This window comes from Panthera leo, chromosome F3 (genome assembly GCF_018350215.1).
Source record: "Panthera leo isolate Ple1 chromosome F3, P.leo_Ple1_pat1.1, whole genome shotgun sequence".
In the NCBI taxonomy this organism is placed as follows: Eukaryota; Metazoa; Chordata; class Mammalia; order Carnivora; family Felidae; genus Panthera; species Panthera leo.
Window position 1 is genome coordinate 36,894,555 of NC_056696.1, and position 13,279 is coordinate 36,907,833.

At 36.4% G+C, this 13,279-nt stretch overlaps 1 protein-coding gene across 4 annotated transcripts in view; it reads right to left on the reverse strand.

The window, feature by feature from the left end:
• DENND1B (DENN domain containing 1B) overlaps positions 1 to 13,279 on the reverse strand; it is a 254,427-nt gene that overhangs the window by 96,059 nt on the left and 145,089 nt on the right. For all 4 annotated transcript variants that reach the window (XM_042925713.1, XM_042925714.1, XM_042925712.1 and 1 more), the window contains one exon: positions 4,586 to 4,686. In XM_042925713.1, the coding sequence (XP_042781647.1) occupies positions 4,586 to 4,686 (101 nt within the window). The remainder of the gene's footprint in view (positions 1 to 4,585; positions 4,687 to 13,279) is intronic.

The following is a 13,279-nucleotide window of genomic DNA, read 5'->3' on the forward strand; positions in this document are numbered from 1 at the left end:
CCTCTAGGTGTTTTTATCTCACTAATACCTAACAAAATAAAAAACACAGAGATGTCAAAACTGTAAAAATTATTAATCTAGAGCATAATTTATTAAAATGATTATGATGTTTTGCATATAGATTTTATAGAACATATTTTATAGACAGATTTTATGTTTTATAAAATACACATTCTACTGAATAGTTTCTTTCTCACGAAAACTGGATTGTGTGCATCCTAAGATTTAATCAGCCAAATCTCATGAAAAGTAATTCTGCAACCCTTAGCTGAAATCTCCTAATTAGATTTGGGTGTTAATAACTCAGGAAGAGATCCTTGGCGACACTGATGTTTTATCATCCACATGCAAAACTGTCCTACATCTTTCTGTCAACGAAGTCATTTTGCAAAGATAGCATACAGAAGGCTCTATTAGGAATGCTTCTTCTGTTGGGTAGCAATTAATCTTTAGTCAAAAGTAATCACCCTCTAACCGTTTTTTGTTTCTTTTTTGGTTTTCTTACAGAGACCACCCATGGGTAGACTGTAATAGCCGCCTATTAACTTAGGTAGTCCAAACACCATGATTTTCCATTTATTTTTTAAGAAACAATTCTCTTTCATGGAAAGAAGAGTCAGATAGGTTCCCAAAATAAAAAGGTGACTCAGCCACTCTTGAACAAATAATGAATGATTATAATTTTACTGATACTAGGGTCATACTACCTCCTAGGTGTTTAAGGACTCAGAACGGTTAAGAGTGTGTGGCAACATCATGAACTTGCCACATTAAAGTTCTGTCTCTATCTCACATAGTAAGAATACGTACCACAAGATCTGCACCCTTAAGAAATTTTTAATTCTGTAATACAGCATTGTTAACTCTAAGCACAATGTTGTGCAGCAGATCTCTACAACTTAACCATCTTGTATAAGTGAAATCTTATACCTGTTCAATAGAAACTCCCATTTTCCCCTTATACTGACAGATTAACAGAAAAAACGTAGATGGTGTCATTTCCTCCCAGTCTCCTTCCCTACCCCACCAAGCAGTGTGGGCCATTTCTTCCTAGGTGTCTCCTCATCTATGCTTCTTTTTTCATTTTATTTATTTACTTTGAGAGAAAGAGAGAGTGTGTGCAAGCGGGGGAGGAGCAGAGAGAGAGGAAGAGAGAGAAAATCCCAAGTAGGCTCTGCACTACCAGCACAGAGCCCAATGCGAGGCTCAAACCCACAAATTGTGAGATCATGACCTGAGTTGAAATCAAGAGTCGGATGCTTAACTGAGTTACTCAGGTGCCCCCAACCCTGTTTCTTTTACATGCCTCTGATGTAAGCCTTACAGTACTACAGTATTACTCTGTGTTCCTCTTGTGTGTGCATGTGCATGTGTGTATGTGCTCCATGCACATCTGGGTGAAGTTTTTCCTATGTGTGGATACTGCAAGGGCAGAAATGAAGTTTTACTCATTACCTTACTATACGCACTGCTAGGCAAACAGGTGTTCTCTATATATTTGATGTACAAATGGATGGATAAATGAAGGAATGAACAAACAGGTTAGCAAGGCTCCATCAGTTGGCCAACATGCTATAAACCTGCATGGTCACAAGATGGCATTATGGCTCTCCACAGTCTGTCAACACCAGAGATACCAGGTGGGAAAACAAAAAGACTTCCAGGAGAAAGGGTTATCTCAGGATTCAGAAAGTTCCAATCACCTTAAAGAAGTGGCAAATATACATCTATTCCATCAAATCTTCCTGGTGCTATTTTTGAAGTGAAATATAAAAAAGTCTTTATTCAAAAACCATGAGATTGGAGGGATAATCTCTAATATTTTTCTCCCTTTTTGCATACAAATCAGCATGATTCTAGATCATTTGCAAAGATGCAAGGGGAAGAAAACCATATTCCCCAAGAAATAGTTTAGTCCATAAAATGTTTTGACAGAAGAGAGCTAGAGTCTTAGGCAGCTATTTGAAAGAAAGAAAGAAAGAAAGAAAGAAAGAAAGAAAGAAAGAAAGAAAAGAAAAGAAAAGAAAAGAAAAGAAAAGAAAAGAAAAGACAAAATAAAAGAGAAGAAAAAGAAATCACAACACCCAGTTTCTATGATGGAAGCTGAGCCTATCATTGTGACCTTAACGTTTAGGAAGTTTCAGATAACTCCTTGATTATCAATCACTGCTGTACTCTCTGGAACAGGGAACTGTGTGGCATGGAGGCTGTTAGAACTTATCCTAAAGGCTATTTCAAGGTTAGAAACTAGTAAGAAAATTCCAGGGACCAAGCTTCCTTCATCATAGTGGAAGCAGCAGAAGACCTTCATGCAGGGTTAGAAAGTATCGGGAAGACATCTCTGGGAAGAATAGCACAGAACTAACTACACCACAGAATAGCTTCTAAATAGCTGTATTTTAGAAAGTCTTAAATGTATAGTCATTACAGACAACTGAACTTAAAGGGAAGTTACCTCCTAAGAGGTCAGAACATTTTTTTAAATTTTTAAAAAATTTTTGTTTTTGAGAGAGAGAGAGAGACAGAGTGCGAGCAGGGAAGGGGCAGAGAAAGAGGGAAACACAGAATCCAAAGCAGGCTCCAGGCTCTGAGCTGTCAGCACACAGCTCAACATGGGGCACAAACACAGAAACCATGAGATCATGACCTGAGCCAAAGTCAGACACTCAACCAGCTGAGCCATCAGGCACCCCAGAGGTCAGAACACTTTAATAGAAAAATGCAAATAGCTTAACATTATATATGATAAAATATAATTCTAAGCTTCATCGTTAGAAATGCTAGTTCTTGAACCACTAACTTGACATGTATTTTTAAAAATCATGTATTGGGGCATTTGGGTGGCTCAGTTGGCTAAGTGTCCAACTCTTGGTTTTGGCTCAGGTCACGATCTCACAGTTCATGAGATAGAGCCCCACGTGGGCTGTGTGCTGACAGCACCGAGTCTGCTTGGGATTCACTGCCTCCCTCTCTCTCTCTGCTCTTCCCCCTGCTCACGGGTACACACGCGTGTTCTCTCACCTTCCCTCAAGATAAATAAACTTTAAAATAATAATAACAATAACAATAATAATAAATAAAAATCAATACGTTTCCCAATACTTTTGTAAAAATTATATGAAACGAATAAATTTCAATTACTGAACACCATGTGCCAAGACCTATGGCATTGTCAATGTGAATCAAGTGCCATTTCTGCCTTCAAGGCTGCTAATATATACTAGTTATGTTGATCACAGAAAAACACTCTAAAATGAATACCTAAAAACCTATTTATAGATCTAGTTTAACTCTCAGACTTGTGTGTGTGACACTCCACAATATAATTAAGCTACAGTCTCCAACCAAACTTTCTCCTTTCCAGTACTCAAAGGACTGAATGGCGTGGTAGATCATTGGGAACTTACTTCAAAGCATTATCAATACTATTACCATGCTGTGGAAACACACAATATGTTAGTATCATCAATATGGGGCCAAATATATGTGGTATCATTACAATCACTTGATCTGAAGAGAGCTAGTCATAAAAATTGAACAGAAAACCTCTAGGTATGAATTTAAATGGCTCTCTCTAATCCTTAAATACTTTAGGTGAACTGCTTTCCATGAAACAAAAAAGTTAAATACTTTGCTTCTGAAAGAGCTTTGTTTTTAATAATATAAACAAATTTATTATAGTCAAAATTATTTCCTTCTCTCTATGTGTGTATGTGCACATGCATGGTTTAGAGGAAACAAAACTGAATTCTTTAGAAGTAAGCTATGCCTGCAGAAGATGATTATGCACGAAGAGAACATTCTATCCTACGGTCCAGAAGAAGATCCCAAGGCTGCTGTTTCAGAGTCTAACCCTTGTCCAGCCTGAGAATATACACACTCTTCCAGAGGAAGAGAACAGAAGAGTTCCAGGGGTGTTGTTGAATTCACATTGGGTGAGATCATCGGGAGTTATTTCTAATGCCAGGAAGCATTTCAAAATTAGTCCCAACACTTTTCAACATTGCTTTTTTCCATGGTGGCTTAGGGCCGAGACTTTGATTTAAACCAGAAACTCAGGGAATCCCTGAATTAGAGGCAACCCCTTTGCTGGTATTTGGTATTCAGTGTGCTACTGAGGGAAGAGGGGTGAAGCAAAGTGTGTCCTAAGGTAAAGGTAATGAAAGTGTGCCCCGACAGAGGCAATGTGGTTTCTGACAGGCTCTGCAGACAAATTCTGACACCTGGGATATGGAGTTCTTGGACTGATACTATAACTTCTGTAAGGTTTTCTTAACCACAACTAAGGCTGTATTCGCTTCTTTTTATGCAGTCAATTATCTACACGACTGCGGAAGTAACTCACAAAATCTAAAGAACTTTATGTTTGCCAAACACACATTTTTTTTTTTTTTTTGGCCAGCTTTGAACAGAACTACTCTGCCCTCATAAAAACAGCTTTTAATATTGGTTACTAATCTCGAGCCCAAGTTTCAGGGATTTCGTTTGTCTATACATACACCAACCTTCGCTAATCTACAAATAAACGGATTTTTTTCTAATCATACAGCCTGGATTTAAAGGAGTCTGGCAAAAGTCATCTTACCAGCAGTAGTCCAGCAGGTGCGGCGGAAGCACTGGGATGTATATGTGCTGCCAGTACATTGGGTATAGCAGGGCAACTGATCCATGGAGACAGGCAGTTAACTAAAATTTGCAAAAGGATAATAACAACGGTAAGTAGACGCCGATCCTCCAAACAAAAAGACATGCTCAAGTCATCCAAGATGAATGACAAACATAAAACAATTTATTTAGTGACCTAAATCGCATTGTCTGTACCAAATCTGCCAGAACAAAAACCGATCTGATGTTGCCAAAGCCCCTCTGAAGAATACTTTCAGCAAAAGCAGCTTCCTGGGCATCTTACGGAGACAGTGATAACTACCTGAAAAGATAGCATTTGGGGTCAAAGCTTAGAACATAAATAAAAGTAAGACTGAAAAACTGGGTGAGCAGCTTAGGAGAAATTGTAGGAAATTACAACGTGTGCAGCACTCTTCGCGCCTCGCTCGGATTAATATACCACGATTAAATATGGAAAGGAAGGGAGGCTGAAAGCTCCTGAGGGATATCATTAGGGCAAATTGCCAAAGAATGAAACATGAGCCAGTCAGGAGAGTCTGGAAGCTGCGCTAATACCAGGGGACCTGAATGCTCGACAGTTGGAGCTTCAGTAATGTGTGAACTGCGGGTTATGGTATCAAGAGACGCTGTTCACTGACACACAGAATGTCACTATTGACCAGCGAGCTGCCCGAGCTTGACAGCTGTGCTACAGGAAGCCAAGTATATCATAATTCCATATTTAAACTGTTCATTTCAGATTAACATTTTGTTTCCTAGCCTTATATCACAACAGCTGCAAATACATCGATGCTATTTTAAAGGTAATTGCCATTCTAATTGTTTTGTTTGGGCAAGCAGTTAATTAAATATTTTTAAATGCCTAACAAAAGGATATCACTTTATCTTCCCTCCCTCCTACTGACCCTCATCAGAATTCTTTCCATGGGACTTTTTGTTTTCCATTTTAAATTACATTTCTGTAAGTGCTGATCCTTTTTTAATGTTTAAAGCAATAATTAAGTCAGCATTCTTCATTTTAAAGTTTTGCTCAAGTCAGCATTTCAAGCTTACTAATTAAATCATTTGGTTCAACTTGAAAATCGGAATTTAAAAATACTACCGTCTGAAAATGAACCAAAGACTTTCTCTAACCATTATTCCTGTTTTATTATACAAATAAATTAAAGTTTATATGCAGTAATCAAATTAATTTAGAAGGATAAATGTATTAAAACAATTCAATCTTAACAGAGACATGTGTCTATATTTAAGTGCAAAATTGTCCCACTTAAAAAAAAATTAAAGAAATCTAATCTGAACCAAAAACATAAAAATTTTGATTAAAATATATCCCTCTTCATCATATGTATTTTTCCAGTTAGATTTTTAATTAATTTTATATGGCAAACGATTTTTTTGTTTTTATTTACTATGCTATCATTAAAAGATTGTATTAGTACTTTGCACCTACAAGTTTTAATACTTTATCTACAGTATTCCTTCAATACCTATTATTTTTAAAAATTCCTTAATTAGAACACAGAATATGCCACTAGGAGGCATTCAAATACTTTCACTTAACAATGACAGACCATGGGTTTGTCTTATTTGAACCCTCATAGAGGGAGATGAAATGGGGTTGATGTAACTTATAACTTAGTCAAATTCTCTCAGGTACTCCCTCCTTGTAAATTAGGCATCTTTAAGGCTGTACCAACTCTTTCCATCCCTTCAGTGTAACCCAATGGGCCAAAAGCACTTACATAGCTTTGAAAGGTGGCTACTTTACTCAATTTCTCCATTTGTACACAGATGACTTTTAAAACAGCTCATTTAAAAGTTAAAAGGAAAACGTTCCTTTTTTATTGTTAAGAAAATAACAGTGTAACAAGAAGAAAAGTACATTCTCAAAATGAGGACTAAGGGTAACTTATTTTACTGAGTACACCCAGAGTCCAAAGCACTCTATTCAATGCTATCCAGACACTTTCCCTATGTCCTTAATGCTCATCTTAAATGAAGTTATGAACTATTCGTTAGTAAGGCACAACAATATCATCTGATGAATTTGGCCTCATACAGGGTGATTCCTTTATGTGACAACAGAGTTGCCAAACACCTGCAATGGCCAGCATGTGGCAAAGGGTCATCTCTGCTAACCAAGGTCCTCCAGGAAAGAAGGAAGTTCTACAGGGTTTGGCAACTTTTTGGATATAGGGGATAGGTGACAGGGAGAGGTAAAAATACTACCTCTCCATAACCACGGTTTCTATCCTAAGCAACTAGGATGAATTATTTCAAGTAATACAGCAAAAGTGTTAGGTTCAGGTGGAACTATAAGGCATTTGTTTTTGCAAATATTGATTCTATTAACTGTGAGATATCCAAGTGGAGATTTCCAAAGGAGGCAGAGGCATGCCAAAGACCCCCCATACTCCCCTAGCAGCATGTAATAGCTATGTGAGAAAACACGATTGCAACACATACTTTGTGGAAGAGATAATAAAGTAGTAGGTGAAAAAACACAACGAAGAAGAAATAAATTTACTAGGAAATGAAACACAGATTATATATATATGTAAGCTGTACAAAACAATAAGAATGAAGTATATCATAGACAAAATTAGGGTTCTGCCACTAAGAAGTTTGTGCAACATCTGGCATATCTGCAATTATAAGCAGAGCTGTTCCCTAATCTTTAAAATAAGAAGTATATGCTAGGTGATCTGTAAACATTATCTCTGAGAGATGTATTTATACTTAGATCAGATCAATTCTAACATGACATATTCTTTGTAATAATTAACAATTTTTTCCATATAGGTGGTTAATACAACCAGACTATACATCAGACCCACCTTCAAAATACATCCAAAGATCATCTCTACAACCTTTGAAGTACATGAAGTAACTGAGCAATTGGAAATACCATAATAAGTTACTTGCTTAATTCAAAAAACTTTTTGAGTGCCTGCTATGTGCTATCATAAATCTCTATCAGGCCGTAGGGACACAGTACTGAACAGTACTGAATATGGAACTTAACATATTAGTAGGGAAAGCAAACAATAAAACGAAGTATATATTATGTCAGAGGTAAGTTCTATGAGGAAACCTACAGCAGGGTAAGAGGGTTGAGAGTGACAGAGGGGCTGTTTTAGACAGGAGGGTTAGGGACATACTCTCATGTGGTGACATCTGAACTGAGACCTGACTGATACAAGGGAGCCAACTGTTACAGCTCAGGGGAGAAGCACATTCCAGGCAGATGAAACAATGCATTCAAAAGTCCTGAGGTGGGAACAGACTAGGCATCTTCACAGAGGAGTAGGGAGGTCCACATGATTAGATTGAACTAAGTGGGAGAACAGCAGGAGGCGAGGTCAGAGAGGCAAGCAGGGTCAGAACTGGACGGCCTTCTGGGACCATACCTCTGAAGAGAGAGTGAACTGTCACAACCAGTTATTTACCTAGAACATTCTGACACCCATGCAAATTAAGGAAAATAAACTATGTATTTCAGAAATCTGGTTTGCAGAATAAAGTACTATAAAGAAATGAGATCAATTTATAAGCCAACTAAAAAGAATCTTTTTACTTGTTAAGTTATTAATTATCATAAATATATTGATTCTTTAAGCACACAGGAAAATGACAATCATAGTTCCTTGGACTAGAATTACCTAAGACCCTATCTACATCTGGTTCGTGATAGAACTAGAACTTGACACTGCTTTTCTAATATTCTGTCAGCTGTTTCTTTAATACCCCAGTTGTTCTTCATGAAAGCAAAGAGGGTGGGAAAAGAAGTTTCAGTTGTTTGAGTTAGAACATATCCCAGCCATTATGCTCTAAAAACTAAAGAAATAATAGATAAGGAATAATATATATTAGGCTATAACTTTCAAAGAAAAACAAATTTGCCAAATAAAGATTTAAGAAAAAATTCCTTGGGGCACCTGGGTGGCTCAGTCGGTTAAGCGTCCAACTTCGCCCAGGTCATGATCTCACGGTCTGTGAGTTCGAGCTCCACGTCGGGCTCTGTGCTGACAGCTCAGAGCCTGGAGCCTGCTTTGGATTCTGTCTCCCTCTCTCTCTGCCCCTCCCCTGCTTATGCTCTGTCTCTCCCTGTCTCAAAAATAAATAAAAACATTAAAAAAATTTTTTAAAAATCCTTATAATCTTTGTTAAGTGGAATATGAATATTTAAATGCACATATCATTTCACAAAGCATACTCAATATATTGACTGGATACAGTCCCACAGTACTGACTGATGCACAATAAAATCATTAGGAACATGTATCTCCCATACACTACAATTATAAAATAAGCATACATGGAAACCATATGAACAGAAAAGAACTGATAAGGCCTATACAATCAAGGGGAGAAACTTGACAATAAAAGTGGATAATAGTGAACTTAGAGAATAAAGGCACTTGGAACTTGAGCCCCAGGCTACCAGGTCTAATGTAGATACTGTCATTGATAATAATAATAGCAGGTGTTAACATAATGCTTACCATGTGCCACGCACTGTTCTGAGTACTTGACGTACTCAGATTTAATCCTCAAAACAACCTTATGAAATAGGTTCTGTCTTCATTATCCCCATTTTACTGGTCAGGACACTGCAGCAAAGTTATGCCAACTGCCCAAGATCACATACCTAGAATGTATAAAAGCCACAATACCAACCCAAGTAGGCTCCTGAGGGCAACAGCCATTATTTTAAACTACCTTTTGACATACAAGCATTTAGGATTCCCAACACTATGGGGTTTTGAATAACATCTACTGGTTGAAAATATTCTATCTTAATTACACAGTGGAGAATGAGTCTCTGCACTAAACAATCAAGAACAGCTAACCTTTATAAGAAAAACTTGGGGTCTGTGACAGAGACCCAATTTACAAAACTTTCCTTAGGCATCACAGTGGGCAACTTCAGCAGGAAACCAATGCAACAGATTCTCTCAGATGTTAAAAAGACAATTGATAAAAATTCTACCAGTTATCATCTCATTTTGCATCTGCAAGAACATTTAGTTGGCAGCCAAACTAAAGTTCTTTCCCTTTTGAAACTAAGCCATGTGTGAAGCAATTAAATAGACACATATTTTAAGGAGAAAGCCACATTATCAGATTTGCAAGGAGACCACAGGTAAACAAGTCATCTAGTGTGTGACCACAATGAAAACAGCATAATTTTAATTCAACACACTTTGTAAATAAAGATCTCATATGGACACAACACCACTCACACATCTCTTAGATTGTGCCTCATCCTTATGGATAAGTCCTATTCGCTTCAGCTGAAGTTCTATATGAATTATTGAGGGGCAGATTTATATCCCCTAAGAATGTATTTATGCACAAAAACCAAGAAATATAGATTAGAGACTTCATTTGATTTTTAACTGAATCAATATTTAATTCAGAAATTTATGCACTATAAATAACTATAGGTATACAGAATAAATTGCTGCAGATGGGAACGTGATAAATTCCTCACGGAATGAAAAAAAACAAAACAGTGGAAAGCATAAAGAAACCATCTGTTTAAACACGTTTAATTTACATTCCCATTTAAGAGTTTAGACCAAAAAGAGTAGCAGCAGGTATCTGAAAACTATGAAGTTATCCCAACTATAAAATATTCTTACTTAAGCAAAATTCTAAAATTCAGATCAAGTGATAGTTTTAAGAAAACATTTGGAAAAATAGCAATTTTTATAATAAAAAAGAGTATTTATACACTTTTCACGCTTTTTTATACTAAAATATTATTTTATATTTCATTCTCTTTCTTCATCCTATTAGGATGGCAAATTCTGCTACTTAATTACTAAGAAAATCAATCTAGACTAACTTCTTTCCATCACACCCAAGTCCTTTGGAAAGTTCTAATCATCTCATCAATGATCACTGGTTTATTAGCTTTTCCTAGCCAAACAATTCTAAATTCTTCTTGCTTCCTTGGTTCTTTTATGTATGCATTCTTTTAATGATTTTACAGATAGGGAAACTGAAGCAAAGTTAAACCAATTGCTCAAGATCACACAACTACTAAGTGGGACACCAAACATGTGCCAGGCATTATTTTTGGCACTGGGGTTATAGTAATGAACAAAAGAGACAAAAAAATTCCTGCCTTTAAGGAGGCTGCCTTGTAGTTACCCTGTGTAAATCACCATTACTGTCATACTAACCTCTCCTCAACTCTCATTCTCTGTAACTGTCACATAAACATTAATGTCAGTGGCTTCAAACAAATTTCCTTCCCTACATGATCTTTTCCTATTCCCAAATTTCCTGCTTTCTACTTCTCACTCTCAGAGTCAATTCAACAGCAGTTTTGCTTTTCCTGGAGAAGGCCCATCTACCTTCCCACCAAAATTTAAGTCCAATACCACAACATGGCTCAAATCTATCTATCTTCTCTCCTCAAAAACTTGTAGACACTGGATTCTAAAGGACTATGGGTTAAGATGTTCATGTGAATTATATAAAACTACATAATTTAGGCAATTATTTAGGAAATAAACAGTACAATTAAAGAATCACTGCATTTAACAGTTGGAAAGAACCTTAGAGATTGTTCTTGTTCAATTCTCTCAGCTTTTAGACAAGAAACTTCAGGATAAAAGTTAAATGGCTTATATAAAGTAATCTAATTTTTTGTTTAAGTAGTCAGGGCTAATGCACAAATCTCTAATTTAGAAGATGTCACTAATATAACTGCATGGCAACCGTATCTGGGGATAATGTTTTAAATAACTAATAAATAAATCCAACTGGTTGATGCTATTTTTTTAACTATTAGGCATCTTTGAAAATCATAATTCAAGATATGTTACCAGGAACAAAATAAAACTGGTTGCAAGCCATCAACAATTATTAAAGAGAAAATTGCCATTGCAAAGCAATCACGAAGTTCTAAATCTTTGTAAGTCAGATTAATAACTCTTAACTTGTAAATCATATACAATTAAATGAGGATGAATAATTATACATATATTGTATATTCTAACATTAAAAATGTATATAATATTCCCATATATACTTAACATACATATATGTATATTTAGCATGCAAATCAAATATATGCAAATATATGTATCTATATATGAACTAATGTATAAACATCTACAGGCATGTGAATATTTATAGGCACACACACACTTATTAAGTTACAATGTACTGGTAACTAAATGACATTAAGCCCACGGCCATTATATAGCAAGTAAATAAATAAATACCTGGTAAAGAGATTTGTCCTTTGTGGGTCATTCTATACTTCCTCTTCCTTACCTACTTTCAAACAGGCCTCTATATGTAACAAACGTTTCCTTAAAAGTGTTTCTTTTTTTAAAAGTTTTTAATGTTTACTTATTTTTGAGAGGGAGAGAGATAGAGTGCGAGCAGGGGAGGGGTAGGAAGAGAGGAGACACAGAATCTGAAGCAGGCTCCAGGCTCTGAGCTGTCAGCACAGAGCCCGACATGGGGCTTGAACCCATGAACTGCGAGATCATGACCTGAGCCACCCAGGAGCCCCTTCTTAACAGTGTTCCTAAAACTCATGAGATGAACTCAATTTCATCTTCCTCTATGGTCACTGTTCTAGTTCAGGAGCTAGTCATTCCTTGCTTTTTTAAAACTAGACTCCTGTTAGTAGGAATTTCTCTACCCCATTTTTTTTTTCTTCTATAATGCCACCAGTGTCCTCTTCCCCCAAATAAAACTGATCATACTATATACCTCATCTGCCTCCCTACAATCTGTGGGATAAAATCTAAGCCCCTTAATTTAGCAAACATGTTTCTTCACAATCTGGCTACTGTTTATCTCTCCAACTACATTATATAGCATGACATTTCTCTCTCTCTCTCTCTCTTTCTCTCTCTCTCTACACACACACACACACACACACACACACACACTAACAAATAAATATTTCCTACACAAGAAGACATAAATTCCTTTCAAGAACCAGTGTCATACTGAAGTCCACTCTTTAATATACTACTTTCCCTTTTACATTTCGCATATTAGAGTTCTTATCACGTTGGCTGGCCTTGGTTCACTTGACACCATAGGATTATTTTTTAATTTGTATTTATTTACATTTATGATTCTAATTAATAACTTTAAAATTTCCAGTATGTAATACCTGGCAAATAAAAATATGCATCAATGTACAAATGAATAAATCAATACTGTTTTAACTGATCTTTGGAAAACTTTACCAATGTTAAATATTTCCTTCAAAATAAAGGTCTTTCTTTTCTTCTCAGATCGTTAACTATTATTTACTCTTTTCATAACACTATTTTTATCATTGTAGGAAATCACAAAAAATATCTGATTCATGGAAGCTGTGCCTTTAAAATATTGCCCATTAACTCCAAATTCACTCTTTTTTACCTGCGTGGTAATGGATCTGTGCCTTGATGACTTCTTCTTTTCCAGATAGCCTAAAGTCAGTAGAAGATGAAGTAGAACTTTCTCAGTACAGGGCACTGGAGATAGACTGTAGGAGGAAAGTATTTTTGCTTCCTGTTCCAGTGTGCTCTCCAGGCAGGATCCTACATGGCCTGTGCTTCTCCAGGGCTTGGCCCTGGCAGTACACCGTAGTCAGTAATGCCCACCAGTAATACCTGGTAGC